This window comes from Miniopterus natalensis, chromosome 6 (genome assembly GCF_054644295.1).
Source record: "Miniopterus natalensis isolate mMinNat1 chromosome 6, mMinNat1.hap1, whole genome shotgun sequence".
Taxonomy (NCBI): domain Eukaryota; kingdom Metazoa; phylum Chordata; class Mammalia; order Chiroptera; family Miniopteridae; genus Miniopterus; species Miniopterus natalensis.
This window is the reverse complement of record NC_142086.1, coordinates 44,698,694-44,716,780: the sequence shown is the minus strand read 5'-3', so window position 1 is coordinate 44,716,780 and position 18,087 is coordinate 44,698,694. Positions and strand designations below refer to the sequence as shown.

General features: G+C 36.0%; 1 protein-coding gene across 1 annotated transcript in view; it reads right to left on the bottom strand.

Annotated features, from left to right (window-relative positions):
• The window catches only part of SEC22A (SEC22 homolog A, vesicle trafficking protein), a 35,254-nt gene that overhangs the window by 14,827 nt on the left and 2,340 nt on the right, over positions 1 to 18,087 (bottom strand). Inside the window, exons 2-4 of the mRNA XM_016199937.2 lie at positions 13,134 to 13,334; positions 2,777 to 2,940; positions 1,423 to 1,617 (exon numbers count right to left, since the gene is read on the bottom strand). Of these exons, the coding sequence (XP_016055423.1) occupies positions 1,423 to 1,617; positions 2,777 to 2,940; positions 13,134 to 13,315 (541 nt within the window). The 5' untranslated portion in view covers positions 13,316 to 13,334. The remainder of the gene's footprint in view (positions 1 to 1,422; positions 1,618 to 2,776; positions 2,941 to 13,133; positions 13,335 to 18,087) is intronic.

Sequence of the window (18,087 nt, the reverse complement as noted above, 5' to 3'; positions counted from 1 at the left end):
TCATTGATGTTTCTGTCACTCTCTCTCTCTCTCTCCTTTCCTCTCCCTGAAATCAATAAAGATATATTTAAAAATAATAATAATAATAAAATCATGATTTCCTTTAGTTCTTTGAAAATAATTATAATGGCTACTTTGAAGTCTTTGTCTGTTAAATCTGACATCTGGTCACTGTCATAGGCAGCTTCTACTGCCTGCTTTCCCTCCCCAGTCTATATATTACACTTTTTCTCTGCATGTCGTATAATTTTTTGTTGGACATTTTAGAAAACATATTGTAACAATTTTGGGTACTCATCCACTTCCTCTCCTCCAGGGCTTGTTATTGTTATTTGCTTGTTTACTTGTTTCCCAACTGGCTAGATTATTTTTAGTAAAATCTATTTCCCCTTTTCTCCCATAATTTGTATTAACCAAATATGAAGTATTGTGTTCAGTCCTGAATGCCACATTTAAAGAATACTAACAAATAAAATATATACAAAGCTTCCAGTGTAGGGAGGGTTTCAAAATGTGACGGACAAAAAGGCTAAGGGAATTGAGGATATTTTATATGAAGTTGACCAGATTAATAGGATAGAACACAGAGTTACTGACTTCAAAGTTCTGAAGTGCTATAGAGAAGGAGGTAGAAGTCACAGGGCTTAGACAAACAGATAAACATTATAGGAAACAGACTAGCTCAAATATAAGAAAGAATTTTTTAAACAAGCAATTCCAGCTATGCTACCTTACAAAATAATGAGGCTTCCATTTTTAAGCAGTAGTTTTCAAAATGTCACAACTATATTCCTTGTTTAGGAGGGGTGGTATGAGTAGATGATCACATTTTCTGTGTGACAGTCAAAAATCCCCTGGCCTTGAATACAGGCAGCCGTTTGATATAATGCAAAGTACTTCACATGCTTTTAAACATATATTACAAATAAACTACTATTCATTTCCAGAAACATGTGCTTACAAAGAAACCTTCTTAAGTGTTTCCTTACCAAACAGTTCCTGAGATTGCTATTTAAAAGTATTTTCTTACTTAGTCACATGTCTAGTAGATTAATAAATAAACCACTGAGAAAGGATTATTTTGAACTTCTACATTCTCTCATGTACTTGCTTTAAAATACTAAAATAAACTCATTTTCAAGATTTCCTCTGTTGTTATACAGTATTTTTTTTTAAAATATGTCTTTATTGATTTCAGAGAGAGGAAGGGAGAAGGAGAGAGAGAGAGAGAAACATCAATAATGAGAGAGTCATTAATCGGATGCCTCCTGCACACGCCTCACTGGGGATCAAGCCCGCAACCCAGGCATGTGCCCTGACCGGGAATTGAATTGCCATCTCCTGGATCATAGGTCAGTGTTCCGTTGAGCCACGCTGGCCGGGCTACAATATTTTAAAAAATAATTGAGATCCAGAACTCACCAGAAGAAATCTTACCAGCACCTTTACAGTCCACAGAAAATGCAGATGTGACTCCGTTGGCTGACCCCAATTCACACATGGAAATTTGATAAGGGGGTCTCAGCTTGATTTCTGTCTGCATGTCAGACAGATTTATCTTTGTTGAAAGAGACCTGGGATTATTATATCGCTGCTTGGTCCTCTGAATGAAGTTATCTATGTAAAATAAAAAATAAAGTTCCTTGCAGTCATTTATTAATTAAATGATTTAAGAGTGAGGTTTTGGATAGTAAATTTTACAGATAAACTGTTTAATTTGTTACCCCAAACTGTTCAATTGTCATGGAGTATTCTAATATTATTTATGTTTAATGGCTAGTATATCATAAAGTTATTAGTTTCTCACTCTAGAAATTATGCTGTAGTAAATTAATAATTGCAAGTAAACTAATGATTTAATACTATGTGACTGAGAATATTTCTACTATAATGAATTACTATGAACTTCTACAACAAAACAATAAAATAACAGCTTTAATCTTTAAATCAAAATCTTAATTTTTATATAGATTCATATCTCATAAAATAGTAAGTCTGTATTTATCAGCTGTAATTCCATAAGAACATACACTGTAAATTGCATATTCTTATAAACCTGTTTTCTTATTTATCGCTTACACCATTAAAATGCATATTTTAAAAAATAAATTTAATAAAATAAAAGACATTTCCTAAATATCTTCCAAGATATTTCCTAAATAATCTTATAATTTTATTTTAACATTTTATAACTCAGTTTTACTATTTTTTTCCCCTTGTATATCTAGAGGCGAGCAAACTAATATCCACAGGCAAATCTAGCCAGTTGACTGTTTTTGTAAATAAAGTTGTATTAGAATTTAACTACATTCATCCATTTCTATATTGCCTATGGCTGCTTTCCAGCTATAATGGCAGTTCTTTAAGCACCATATAGTGCTTAAAGCCTAAAATAAGCACTATATGGTCCTTTGCAGCAAATGTTTGCCAACCTCTGTTCTATATTAAGCAGACTATAAAAGATTATGACATAAATACAAAATTCTAAATCTCTGGCTTATAAATTTCTCACTGAGAAACTATCCTCTGGGGTTAATTCTTTATGCCCATAATCAAAATCACCTCTACAGCTAAAACACAATTTTTTCTAATATGCCTAAACAAAGACATTGCCATAATTTAGAGACCATTTGTCAAATTATTCTATCAAAAGCAAGGTAGCAGAATTTTCTGAATTTTCCCCTTCTCCACTCCCTCCCCCAGCGTTAGATTAAAAAATAGCTTATGGCTGGCTAGAGACAGGATAATGAAAAGGAAACAAAAATCAAGCCCTTACCAAACTCAATGAAACAGTATGGTCTGACAGCAGTGTTTGTCTTCGTCATGTTATAAGTAGTAATGAACTCCTTCTGAAGCTCATCCAGGAAAGAGAAGGCCAGAACATTTGGGTAATTTTCAGTGCACAGCATCATGTAGCTCACTCCCAGAGAGCTAATAAAACTACAGTGTAAAAAACATCGGTTTTATAATTTCAAAGTAAATTGAGGTAATCCATTGCTTCACAAGACTGGTTCTATTATACCATATACTGTGCTACAGTGGCAATGAAGATATTAACATTATGTATTCCAGCAAAAAAATTTTAAAGAAGCTAAAATAATACTATTTTCAGTTGTGGTTTAAAAATGGTAGACCAAAAAAAAGGGAATGTACCTACAGAGGAACACACAGTATAGTACTAACACTTCAGTTATTTATCACTTGGGGTAGAAAGCAGGGGGATAAAAAAACATACAAAGATGTAAGGGTTATAGATAGTTAAACATTTAACCCTTCTACCTAGTGGAACTTAGTCCTATTTGACCAAGAACTCTAGAGATTCTGATGAAAGTTATGGGCATTCTCCCCAGAAAGATGTTCAAACAATGAACTTGGCACACATTTTCAGAGCGGTTACTGACCTCCTGAAGTCATCTACTAAACCCAGAGTCAAATTCTCTGCTTCACATAGTAATGGATTATGAACCATAGGGGAAAGAGAGAGAAATTTATGAGTTCACAGCAAATAAAAGGGTTCGGGGAAAAGGAGGACTCTTGCTTAGAGCAGAATGCTGAGTGCCAACCGGTAAATGTGGAGGTAGAATTAGGATTGGAAAAATCAACATTTTGCAACCAACATAGTAAAGACTGGACCAAGCAATATCAATGGATGCTAAATCTAGGTGAAAATTCTGGTGAGGAGCAGGAAATTTTGCATGGTTTTAAAATGTCTTCCCATGGATTGCTTATTGGTTGCAAAGGAAAAATATTTATTATATAATAGAAACGATAACACCTTGACCAAGTATATTCTAACATGACTATGAGGGGCAGGTGGACTTCCTGCACCTCCAGAAGAGAGATTCTCAGAAAGACGTATCAGCTATGTAGTATTCTGGCCAAGAACGAATAATCTGAACCTAATCATGAAGGAACATCAGAATAATCGACATTCTATTTTTAAAATCTCAATGTTTATTTAAAAAATAAAGGCTGTGGAAACGTTTCTAACTAAAGGAGGCTAAAGAGACACAACTAAATGTAATACCTAATCTAGATCCTGTGCTATAAAGGACATTCCTGGGTCATTGACAAAAACAGAAAACAGACAGATTAGAAAAAAGTATGGTATTGATATTAAATTTACCAGAGCTGCTAATAACAATGCTATAGTTAAGTAAGAGAATATCCCTAATTGTAGAAAATATACTTTGAAGTAGTTAGGAATAAAGGGCTATATCATTTGTAAGTTTCTCTCAAATGGTTCAGAAAAAAATAAATCCGATAAATAGGTAGAGAGGTAAAATCATAAAGCAAATACAGTAAAATGTTAACAAAAGGTAAACCTGAAAACAGGTATTATTTGTATTTTTCTTCTTTTTATAACTTTTCTGTAAGTCTGAAATTATTTCTAAATAACAAGTTAAAATTTCAAAACATAAAACTACTTCAAGCACTGAAATATTTAACCATGTTCTACTGAAAAACCCCCCACCTTTCTAGAATAAAGTATATACCCCCCTATAATAAGCAGAGCATGAGACACAAATTAACCCTTCTTAATGGGTCACTTAAACATTTTTTTAAAGTACTGTTAACATAGCCAGCCTAGATCAAGGGCAGCAAACCAGGATACAGGCTGTAACTCCTATATGTCACAGCAATCTTTACTGCCAAACCCTGATCCATATTGGAGTCCCTGCCTCACTTTTTTCTCTAATAATGTAGAAGCAGAATTTATGTATTAATTTAGAATACGATTCAAATTTTAAAGAATGAAAAATGAAACACTGTACGTAAAGTGTCTTATCTCCACCGCTGCCCACAGATACCCAGTTCTCTGTCCCTCAAACAACTCATTAATTTCTTCTGTATTCCTTCATTAACAGTTTATGTATATGCATCTTCCTCCCTCCCTCTCTCTTTTTTTTTTTTAAATATGTTTTTATTGATTTCACAGAGAGGGAGAGGGCGAAAGAGATAGAAACTTAGATGAGAGAGAAACATCGATTGGCTACTTCCTGCATGCCCCCTACTGGGGATCAAGCCCACAACTGGGTGCCCTGATTGGGAATTGAACCTGTGACCTCCTGGTGCAAGGGATGACATTCAGCCAACTGAGGCACACCGGCCAGGCTCTCTTTCTCTCTTTAAAGACCATTCTAGCCAGCCAAATGATGTGGGGTTGGTACCTATTAATCATCAATTACAAAGGGTGTGGGATATACTTCTGGTGAAATTGTGCTTCTGGAATGAACTGGAATTCCTTTCTGAAGTTCCAATTAATATACAGTCATTTGATTCAATGTTTTTCAAACTACAAGTTGTGACTCATTAGGTTATAAAATTAGTTTAGCGAATTAGACACAGCATTTTCCTTAAAATTGAAGTAGAATATAACAAAAAATAACGGAATGTATATTGTTTCATAAAACTTTTGTTTTAGTTTCTTATTTGTATATAGGTAGTGTTCACAAAGTAAAATGTATCTCTTCTTATGGGTCATAGTAAAAAAAAAAAATTAGGTATAACATACTACATTTTTCTAGTTTTTTACAAAACTAGTAACTAAATTAAAGACCAAAGAATGTTTTTCCCAAGTAATTTTTCTCTTTCCAAAATAATATTCACTATCATTATCAAAATTCTGACAAATCATTAGCTTTCTCTTTTCCTGGCCAAGGGATTTACCCAATCTCGTTTTATCTTTGGTTCCTCTCCACAGCACTCACACTAGAACTTCTTTAGGACCTTCCAGTATCAAGTGTGTCTTGAACAGGTAAGGCTGTCAGACATTCAAATTCCAGACAACGAGATTATTCTTTTCAACCACTTTGTTAAAAAGCTAATTCTATCATCTATCCAAGCAGGCTTTCCCTCAGGTGATTCTTAAAGTCCAGCAAAATGAATAAGTGGTTTTAGAAATTAAACATTTTCTGGGATCTAATTTTATTTAGGAACTGTCCAAGACATTTTACATATCATCAATTAAGCACTGACATTATTAGGACAATTCAGGGCTGCTGCACCAAAATAAATAATTAGTGAAAGCAATGATCTTCCTCAAAGCAAACAACAGGGCACCTAGCATATGTCTAGCATTCCACTCTACAGACTCTGATTTCAAAGGCATCAAAGTCCCTGACTGCCAGGAGCTTGCAATATGGTACTGGGAATGCACTTGAAACAATGATATGTAAAACAAGATAAGGAAACAAAACTGAGTTTTGTAGCATGCTAAATGACAAAGCATAGAGCAAACTATTTATAAATTGAAACAGTAATAATATTTGTGTGACATACAATTTTCACTCTGCAACTGTACTATTGCACATAGAAAATAGGCTTATCCTTTGTAGCCACGTTTGCCCAGTGAATGGCCTTCCTGGGTGAAGGAAAATTATCCAGTAGGGCATGCCATCTATTGGCAATCTGTTAAAATGGCTAAGTATAAGAAAAATATTATTTTTGAAACAGAACCTTCCACAAAGAATACCAGTCTCTAAAATAAAGCACTTCAATCTTTAAATATAAAAATGTTTGACATTATGAAAGTGAGAATACTGTATGGATTCTTTTTTTACTCTAAAGCAAATATGTCTTATAGAAACAAGGTGAAAACAAGACTTTGCCATCAATGAGACAGTAAGGAGATAAGAACAAGAAAGGGAACTCAGTAACATGGAGTGTCCACCATGTGCAGTGTTCTACCAGGAACTTCATATTTTCCCACTATTCTTCTCTTATGTGGCCAACTTTTATTTACCCTCCAATGGTGAAGAGCTAAATCATGAATGTTATCCCATGAATAAGGGCTCACTTTAGCCACTAATTTTAACCTAATTAAATAAGAAAATATTTATTAATATGCAATATGCCAGGTGATAGCAATTTATAACAGTAAGCTAAAGAAGAATAAGACGATATTTAAAAGGTGATTATACCATCAGAGCCTTGGATAAAATGCAGAGCAAGCAAATTTTGCCTTTGACATCCTTCATTTCCTTTTCTGCAGAGTTTATCTCCTGATTCATTCTTTCCCTACTAACCCTAACACCTTCACACCCCAGAGAATATAGATCCTCACTTTTTTAGATAATCAATCACAGGTAATCCCTAATTTACTTATTGGTTAGTATTCCAGAAGTTTATAGCACCTAGAAATCATTTCCCCACAGAAACTGTACTGTAAGAGTAATAAGGTTCCTAGACCACCAGTTCATAAGAGCCTATTTAACATATAAGGTGCTGAAAGCTGAAGACTTTTCCATAATAAACAGTAAAAACAAACAAACAAAAAAACCTGCCAGTGCCCTGGCCAGTGTGGTTCAGTTGGTTGGAGTGCCATCCCTTACACCAAAAGGTCAAAGGTTCGATTCCCAGTCAGGGCACATACCTAAGTTGCAGGTTCGATCCCAGGTTGGGGCATGTATGAGAGGCAATAGACTGATGTTTCTCTCTCACATCGATGTCTCTTTCTCTCACTAAAAATCAATACACATATTCTTGAGTGAGGATTTAAAAAAAATGCTAGTAATGAAACAAAACAGGAAAGTAGGAATCACAGGTTATTTTCTTCTCCCAGGTGGCTTGGTAGCTATTGGTGGGTTGCATTCTCTTGCCATGCCCCTCCCCACCAAACACCTAGTCTACAATAAGACCATGTGGTCTCATCCATCTTAGACTTTACGCATACTCTGTTCTTCATTATTTCTCAACCAAAAATAAGAGGAGGGGTAGTTTCACTGAATTCTTTTCCCTGGTCAATTTTTATCTCCATAAAAAGTGAAAAGAATTAGGAGAATTAGGAATGCTCCCAGTCAAGAGAGAGGTTAAAGGTAAAGGGAGGCACCTCTTTTACCAGAGAATAATGTGAATGCTGAGGACAAAAGACTGTGGTTCAGATACACTATTTATTAGTTTTGTGAATTTGAACAAGTTTCTTTACATCCCTAAGGCTCAGTTTCCTCATCTATAAAACAGGTTTGGTAGTACTATAATGGCTATTTGCCCAGCATCCCTTCTCTCCTTCCTTTTGGGAAATTATCTCAACCCCAATACCTATTCTATATGACTTTGGCAAAGCTGCCCATCAAAGGGGTGGGCATGTGATCCAGGGTCCAACTAACAGCACCTCAGCCCTCTGACCGAAATGTTACTCCGGAAATGGGCCACAGCACGGCAAAGCCAATAAAGTCCTTTTCTTGAACCTTGAAGGGAGAGGGGTTGTTCAGATGGGGTGAAGTAAGCCAGGAGCTGCCTGGACAGTGTTCTCCAGTACCCACACGCAAAAGGAAGGAGAGTGGAAAAATGAGAGAAAGATTCCTGACAACAGCATCTGAGCCCCTGCTCCAGGCAACTCAGAAGCCCTTCACAATACTTTTTTTTTTTGGCCTAAGCTAATATGGGTTGTGTTTCTGCACTCAGAATGGGAAAGAGCTCTATTTATTAGCCATTCACAGAGTTGTTGTGATATTTAATAATGTAAGCAGAGGGCCTGGCAATTAGAGGTACTGCAACATTGTTGAAGTTGCTACTCCTGTAATCAGAAAATAATACAAAGAGTGAAAGCAAAGAACTGCCAGAAACTAAAACAAATCGGCAGGTAAGCCTAAAACAGCCTTCCTGGCTGCAGAAAGCAATCGGGGGACAGATATGGAGAAAGTGAATCTGCAGGTAAGGAGAGAACCTATGAGACTCACAGCCATTATCAGACTTTAAATGAATTCATAGTGGGGGAAAAAAACTAAGGAATTTGATTTCTTGCACTAAAATTCACAAGTATAACTGGCCTCCCAAAGAGGTTTGTCTTTTCATAATATCAGTATCTCAATGTTTTAAGATCTCATATAATACAACTTAGTTTTCACGTGGTTCATAATTATTGCTTTAGTTATTGTTGTTTCCTAAGTAATGACAAACCTTTATATATTAAACATTTATGACAACTTGAGGAAAGTATCCTTCAATTTATGAAACCGATGAATCCCTTAAATTTTTATGCAGAGAGAATTGTAAGATCACTATGTAATGTGAAAAGAAATCACAAAACTTGATTATGCATACACACCACACCCCAAATCAATGAGCCCAGTGGAAAAATTTTGGAGAGAATGAAGACTTAATTCCATGGCACTCTGAACATAGCCAATACCCCCAAAACAACCATCCCTCACTGAGTAGCTATGAGGACATGTGTAAGCATAGTGCAAGTATAAGCCATGCTCCACAGAATGAGCTCCATTAGCTGAAATGAAGTATTCAGTCACCACACTCTGATAAAGTTATCATTTTCCCAATACACAGGGAGAGAAAATTAAAGGAATTTTCTCAATTTTAAATGTTACTCTCTTATTTTTTTCCCAAAAATATGGTCTTCCTCTATGTATTCAACCAGAATCTAATGTGAGGTACCACCTGAGTTAGCAATAATTATCTAGTTAGTTACTTTGTTTTGGTTCTCTGTGGTATTCTACAAAGAGTACCTCATTTTCTATACAAATTTGGAAACCACAATGCTAGAGAACAGAAATCAAACATAATATAAGCCAGGGAAGATCAATCATCTCAGTGAGTTACAATGTATAGAGAAAAGCTATAAAAATAAAAAACAAATTGAAAATAAGGAAAAAGCGATGAAAAAGTCAGTCAAACAAGTTCTACAGGCGAAAGAAGTGAGATCATTAGAGAAATAATAGTGATGAGAAAGAAGGCGATTCAAAGAGGCAGGCTCTGCGCCAGGCTTTAAGGAAGGAGAAGCAGTTAGAAACTGGATGGAGAGTAGACTGGCAGCCTGGTGCCAGTTTCAGGTTGTGCTTACGACACTACTACTACAGACCTGTGAGTTTTATCTGGCAAATTCATCGTGGTTCAAAAAAGAGGTGTCATGTGAGAATTTTAAATCAGTCAGGTAACATGTAAGTTCCCAATTTTATATATTTCAATTTAAATCTGTCATATAGCATTCGAAACCTCAATAAACTAGAAACCAACAAACAAGACCTCTAATCAATGGTAGAAAATATATAAAATCCAGGCTCCTGTCAAGAAGTAGATCTAAAAATTCTCTGCTGCTTAACCCTTTTTTCAAACTTGGCTACAAAAATAACGTGCATAGGGGCTTTTCCATGCGTGGTTCCGACGGCCATGTAACCTATTTATTCCTTTAGGCATTTCTAAATTATTTTCTTAGATCAAGCCAGATTAGACCTCTGATGATTCATCCCACTCCTAAACCTTCTTATAAAGTTGGTTTTTTCATCATGCCATTTGCTTACACTATGGAATATTAGAAGAAAAATCATAAAAAGCTCATTGTTATGGCTGTTCCTTTTTATGTACATCAGATGTAACATGAAAAGCAATGTTTGGATCCAATAGACACTGTGAATCCTATAAATGATCCATTATCCCCTTTTGTTTTGGCGACAAGGATGCTCAAAGCAATATTTGTAGCCCTTTCTAACAAATGAATGGACTATAAATAAAAAATTATTTATATCTCCAAAAGGAAATGTTTGTATCTCTAAATGGCCATGTTACTTCAGTGTACTATTCTCCTATCTTTATTTTTTCCCTCCATATGATTCTTTTACCTGTACTCTTGAACTATTTTTTTTTTGTAAATTGAATTCACAGTAGTTAAGCAGAATTAGAGGGGTGTTGAAAATGTTACTACATTCTACTCTACTTTTAAGAGAATACAGTAGAGGAACAGAAAACATTTGCAAAAAAAAAAGTTGTGTGTGTGTGTTTTTTTTAGTCTAGGATATCTGCCAGAATTAATATACTACATACAAGCCAATCTTCTATAATGTTGCTATTGTCTACAGCATTAAACAATAACAACAACTAAAACTCAGAATAACCCAGGGAACCCAAAGAGCCTCTGACTACTAAATGAAATATTAAAATGTTTCAAGTTTTTTCCTCTAAGAAATAGGAGTAGGCTAAGACATCACTTTAGATATATTCACCAAAACCATCACTATTTTGTAGTTAAACCCTCAGAAAACCCAATCAAAAATAACAGCTCATTATCTTACCATTACTCAGGTGATCCAAGCAATTATGGGCATTCTCTAAGGTTCTGTTCTGGGCCTCTCAGAAACTCAGTGGCTGCTTCTACTGTTTCAGCTTCTATGTGAATGATTCTAAAGTCTCTATCCCACCTAGACTGGACTGCCCTGTCATAACTAAATGCTCAAAATGGAGCTTCATTATCTTGCTCTCCTTCCTCACCACCCTCCCTCCCCCGCCCATAAGCAACCTTTCCAAAGACCTTATTCTGTCTAATTCCAAGGTTTCAGTCATCTTTGTTCCTTCCTTCTCCTATCTCTGATATTCCATTTTAAAAGGCTTAACCGTTTCTTTGTTTTTTGATGTGTCTTTATGGCTGGCGTTTTCCTTTGTATTTGCACTTGTATTTAACTAGTTCAGGTCCTAATTATAAGTTAACCTCTCTCCTCAGACTTTCCATTTCACCCTGTCTCAGCATTGTTTTTTTATCAAGTCACTTCCCTCAAACCTGCAGTAACAGCTTCCTATAACCTATTATTACATCAAAGTGACATCTGTCAATCTAAACTTTCAGGGGAATCCAGGATCTGGCACCACTCTAATTATCTCACATTTCCCACAACTATCCCTAAGTCACCATTCACTTCACTGGGCCAAGCAGGTTAACGCGACCACCATGCAAAGTCACATTCTTTATTCTGCCTCTACACCCGAAATGCCCTCCTCTCTGCCTTAGCCAAATCTTACTAATTCTTCAGGACATGGTTCATGGCTTTTCTCAATAATGAAGCCCTCTCTCATTATATCCCATACAGACCTTGCTCTTACCTGATTTCTGACTGTATGCACTATCAGTATCAAACTGCTCAGTAGTTAACTGTACTCTAATTGTTTCATGTGTATGCTCTCCAAGTGGTCTTATCTATTCCCATGGTTTTAATTACAAACCGTAATCTGACCTCCAAATCTAAATCTCCATACTTGTCCTTCTTCACTAAACTTCAGACTTACACATCCAGCTACCTACCTGACAGTGCCTCCTGGATGGCTAACGGGAATCTGTCCAAACAGAACTCTTGATTTTTACCACTGAGACACTTACCTTCCAGTCTTGCTCATTTCAACCCCATTATCTATCCAGATCCTCGGGGCAAAAATCTAGAGGTGACTTGCTTATTCTCTTTCCCTCACATTCCACTTTATTCCATGAGGAAGATTTGTTGGTGCTACTCCCAAAATACAGCCACAATCACACCACTGCTCATCATCACCCTCAAGTTATAACAATCACCTCCGCCTGAACTTTTCTAAGAGTCTCCTAAATGATCTCTCTGCTTCCTCTCTTTCTCCCTTAGAGCCCATTCTTCACAGAGTAGCCAAGATGATCTACTCAAAGCCCAAATCAGATTATATAACTCTCCATCTTAAAACTCTTCAGTGGCTTCCTATTGTATTAGGCTCAATCCAAACTCCTCCTCACAGCCTAGAAGGCCCTACATTACCTATCCCATTCCCACCTTTTTGACCTCACTTTCTGCCACTCTATTAATTGTCCACATTGCTTCAGCATCTCTGGTTTTCTTTCCCTCCCTTGATCTGTACTGACGGCCTTCTGCACTGGCTGTCACCTCTGCCTTGCTCTTTACCCATAGCATCCTTTATACTGCCTTCTTTCTCATCTTTTAGGTCTCTGCTCTCAGAGGGATCCCTGACCACCATAAAGTCACTCTCTATCCTATCGCCCAGTTTTACTTTCTTTCTATACAATAAATAGTGATGAATGCTATCCCCTCTGACTAGAATGTAAACTTAAGTTTTTTGAAGGCAGGTATAACATAAGATTTTTTAAAATTTCCCATTACAGTTTGCCTGGGCATGTAAGAACACTAATAAATACCTAGTGATCAACTTGTAAGATGACATATCTGAGATCTGCAAAACTATAAATTTTTCTAAAGCCAGGTAATAAAGGGTGATGAAATGATGACTACTATTTAGCATCAGTTCAAAACCACATGATTCTTGACTCAAACAAGTTTTCCTAAACTAAACAAACACTAATTTTCACCACTTAAATTTCATTAAAATGACAACCACTAAGCAAGTGATTTTCATGAAGCAAACTAAAGTCTTACTTAATGTTATAATGTCCAGTTTTCAGTGTACATCTATCAGGAAGCTGAGCAAGTTTCCTTGAGAGCATTTTAAAGTACTTTCTGCACTCCTGCACGCCTGTGCCTTGTTCATTGTCAGTAGAAGCAGAAAGTGGCAGTCCATCCCTGACACGAACGACTGAGGCAGATAAAATCATAGACATTTCAATCGACAGAGAAGACCTAAAACAAAATGGAAAATTTCAGTTAGATAAAAAATTAAAGCCAAAGCTTATAAACAGTGCAAAAATGTTCAACTCATTAATAATCAAAGATATACTAATTAAAATGATGACTAATTATGCTTTCCTTAACATATTAGCTTTAAAAAAAGAACACTTGCTTCTTTCTGGCATTTTCATAGTATATGTGGAAGCAAATACTGAAATAAACAACATTCTCAAAACAAGTGGGAAATATTCAACAGAGTTTAATAATATTTATGCCCTTTGACCACAAAAAAATTTAAATACTATATAATCCCATCCTAAGGAAAGTAATTCGAGTCTGACAAAATTTTAAACAAAAAGATATCCTTTTACAGAAATAACTGAAAATCTAAACATCCAATAACAGGGGGATAGTTAAATAAATTAAGATACACCCATATGACAGAAATATGTGTCATAGTGCAGAAACTAAAAGCTATGCTTGTGAAAAATAATGCAATAATGTGGTAAAATGCTTGTTAGGTAGGAAAAAAGGCAGAATAAAAACCTCAAATATTGTTTTCCATAGAGACAAAGAAAAGAAAGAAGGGAAGGATAAATGGAGAAACAGATACAGGAAGGAAACATATCAAAATTAGAATAATGCTTATCTCCAGGGAATAGTATTATGGGTGATTATCATTTTATAATTTCCTAAGTTTTCATAATATTTCACAATGGGCACATCTTACTTTTATAACCAGAAAAAATATTATTTAAAATAAATCTTAAAGCTAAAGGAATTACTGGTTTTAATACTATCCTCAATCTTTTTACCAGAAAGTAAATCATAATGGTCTCTCTTATTAGATTCTGATCTTACTTTATAAAAATAGATAAAAGGTCTATATAGGCCTGGTTCTGAAAGAAATCAATTAAACAGTCAAACTTTGGTTTAAAAAATATGCTATAGTTCTCAAATTTTAGCTTATACAAAAATCATTGGTAGTTTGGTTAGAAATGCCGATTGCTAGGCTAACCTCCAAAATATTCTGACCCATTGACTGTGGAGTGGGACTTGAGAATCTTCCATTTTTAACAAATTCCCCAGGTAATTACTATGCTATTGTCTAAGGATCACACTTTGAAAAACATTGAATTAAACATGTTCACAGTGTGAAATTAAGTGATAACTGTTTTCTGTCAGGCCATCAGAACACTATGCCACTAAGAGCTTCTCTTTCACTAGCAGTAGGGGCAACTGGTGAAAACTGAAAAATCTAATAACAATTTCATATGCTTTTTTTCATGATAGTATATCTCAGAGACTAAATTAATCCTTACCTACCCAGTTCAAGTAGGTCAATTTTATATCATTCCAAAAATGAAAAATTGAGTTAGTAATATATCAAAAATGCCATAAAAACCAACTGGTACTGAGTTAGGGTAGTCGCTAGTTTTCATTGCTGTGTGAAGTCCAAATCTGGCTGTCCTGTCCATTCATGATGGTAACTGATTGACAATAAACATTAACCCAAATAATAATGCTAATGCATTAAATTTACTCCCCCTTTTCCTGTTTTCATGAGGAAATGAGAGGAATAGCTAGGTGTTAATAAGCCACTACCCTTTATATTTACTTAAGAGGGGAAAAAAAAACCCAGCAGGAATTAAATCAACCTTTAGCATAATGGATCCTTTAAACTAAAGTTCCAACATGACATATCCAAATCATTTTTTTCCCTATTCAACCAATTTCTTTTCTAAAAGCAGTAGCAAGAAAAAACTGGGATTCCTCAAGGGATAAAAGCTATATTATAACCCCCTTTTAAAAATGGTTACCGTGTTTTATTTAATTATTAAACCACAGTTCCAACATTTAGCATAAGAAAGTAGGAAAATGTCATTTCAGACCCTTAAGCACTTATTGTTTAAACACAAAACTTCTGTCTTTACAGAAATATACCACAACACAAGGACTACTCCGATAATTAACATGAGGGCAGGGTTGTGACCTAGAGTTTCTAAACATCCATAAACTTTGTATTTAAAAGTAGACTGGCCCTGGCTGCTATGGCTCAGTTGGTTGGAGCATTGTCCCATACACCAAAAGGTGGTGGGTTAGTTCTAAGTCAGGGCACATACCCAGGCTGCAGGTTCGGGGCGTGGCCAGGGCGCCTAAGGGGGGCAACACTTTGATGTCTCCCTCTCCCTCCCTTCCTTTCTCTAAATATCAATTTTTAAAAATTTAATAAAAATAAAAGGAGACTGCATTCTTTCATGCCTGATCTTTCTAGGATACCAACAGAAATATTAGAAATTATCTTTATTATAGGGTGCCAACTTTCATGTAATCTTCAAAGTTACTCCTTTCTTCATGACTTCAAACACAAAAAGATAAGATTCATGCTTCCTAAAATATATACTGAGAAAAAAATGCTAATCTGCAAGTTCCATTCATTCAACAAACATTTACTGAGTTACTGGTAAGAAAATCCACAGGCCCAAAAAGGCTCTTATGCTAAAAGCCCGTGATACCAAGCTAGATTAAATATCTAACCTAATTTTAGTTTCAGAATCTCCCAGGAGTGTAATTTTAAACCCATCAGTCTGGAATTTCCTGATCCACACGAGTGAGGCTTTCTATCAGGTAAGACCCCTCTGCCTGTCCTTGCCTAACATAATCCACTCTTAACATCTTAGTCCCACCCTCTTTCTGCCTATAAAAACATCCCATTTTGTACAACCCCTCAGAGCACTCTATTAGTTGCTAGACAGGATACTGCCCGGTTTGTGAGTAGCTTAATAAAGCATTACATCTTCAAGTTCAGGCGGTTGAATTTTGTTTTTGTTTTTTTGTTTATTTTTATTTTTTATTTTTAAATATATCTTTATTGATTTCAGAGAGAGGAAAGGAGAAGGAGAGAGAGAGAGATAGAAACATCAATGATGAGAGAGTCATTGATCGAGCCCGCGATCCGGGCATATGCCCTGACCGGGAATCGAACCCCGATCCCCGGGATCCTAGGTCGACGCTCAACCGCTGAGCCACGCCTGGCCGGGCTGAATTTTGTTTTTTAACAGTCCATACTGTATGCCAGAGATTATGTCAGACATTAGGAATACAGAGTTCCTACCATCAAGAAGCATCAATCCAGAATTAAAGAAATTCAGATTGAAAGAGCTGCATTGCCCACCACTTTACTAATTGGAAAACTACAGTTAGACAAATTTGCATTTCAGATATTCCTAATACACACCTGTATGCTTGTAACCAAATGCACAATACAGTAGTGATACTCTCTGTCAAAAGTCTTAAAAGGTTGTCAGAGAATTATTTCTATTTATCAGTGGGTAAGATTTTTCTGAGACTAAAAAGTTTCTTCCTCCCAGAGACATTTGACCTAACATCCAAACCAATTAACCAGCAAAAGAAACTAGGATGACTGTCCAATGAGCAATGCCAGGCTTGGCTAAACTGTAGATAGGCTTCAATCACCTTAGGATAAGCAATCTCTCCTCTATCAATTCAATAAATATTAACACTCCCCTTTTCTTTTTATGATGGATTCTTAATGCAGTTCCTTTTAAAAAAAAAAATCTCTCATCTTATCTGGACTCTACTAGCAGAAAGAGGAATCTGTCCACATCAAGACTAAATTGGTACTTGGTACCCTTAGAGTCTTAGACAAGATGGTAGCCGGGAAAACCAAGGAAGAGCCAATGGGAACTGGGAAAAGCAAGGTTAAAACACTTGCATGGGAAGATTTAGGAGCAATGGTAGTTTTATCAGGGCCATAGATACATTTTTAGGCCACTGGTCCATTTTCTCTCACCTTTAACACTGGAAAAGTATTGCATATGCTTTAGCAGCAGAAAAGGCATAGAGAATCTGAGTACTGGACTCTATATTCTCTCCCCAATAGCAACTGTTAGAGGAAAAAGCTCAAGATTAGAATCTAGGGAGGTCTGGGTAAATATTTATGTAAAGGTTGAGAAAAAGAAAGTCTCACAATGCCAAACTACTATAGCAACCTTTTAGATCCAAGATAACAAGATGCTGACCTCTTCTTCAGGACCTTGTGGGGTAATGATTGTGGGCCCAAGGTACCAGGAAGACAATCTCTCAAAAAGTAATAAACAAAACCCAATGTATAAGTATACTTTATACCTCTTTTCTAGCAAGATGTTTCATAAATGCCTCTTTTAAGATAAAAACATTTAGCCTGACCGGGCGTGGCTCAGCAGTTGAGCGTCGATCTAGGATCCAGGCGATCAGGGTTCAATTCCCCGTCAGGGCACATGCCGCGTGTTGGGGGCTCGGGGTTGCAGGCACGATCCCCAGTCGGGGGCGTGCAGGAGGCAGCCGATCAATGACTCTCTCATCATTGATGTTTCTCTCTCTCTCCCTCTCTCCTTTCCTCTCTCTGAAATCAATAAAAAGATATATTTAAAAAAGATAAAAAACATTGACATTGGGTTAATCACTCATATTTATTTTAGTTCATTATTTCCCAAACTTCAGTCATCCAAGTTAAGAATTCTAACTACTGCTGCATCCTACCTGTACCTAATATGTCTTTCAATTGACTTATTTTTTTGCCCTACCCTTATCAATGCTATCTGTGAAATCAGTTTTAATGTGTTAGGTTTTTCTCCCAACTTAATAAATTAAAATAGAGAACTTTTGGGGTTTCATTCAAATATGAGCATGTGAAAATCTTGGAGAATTATTTTTTTTAAATGTTCATCTGCCTATTATACAAGTTTTCTTGCACATCTGATGG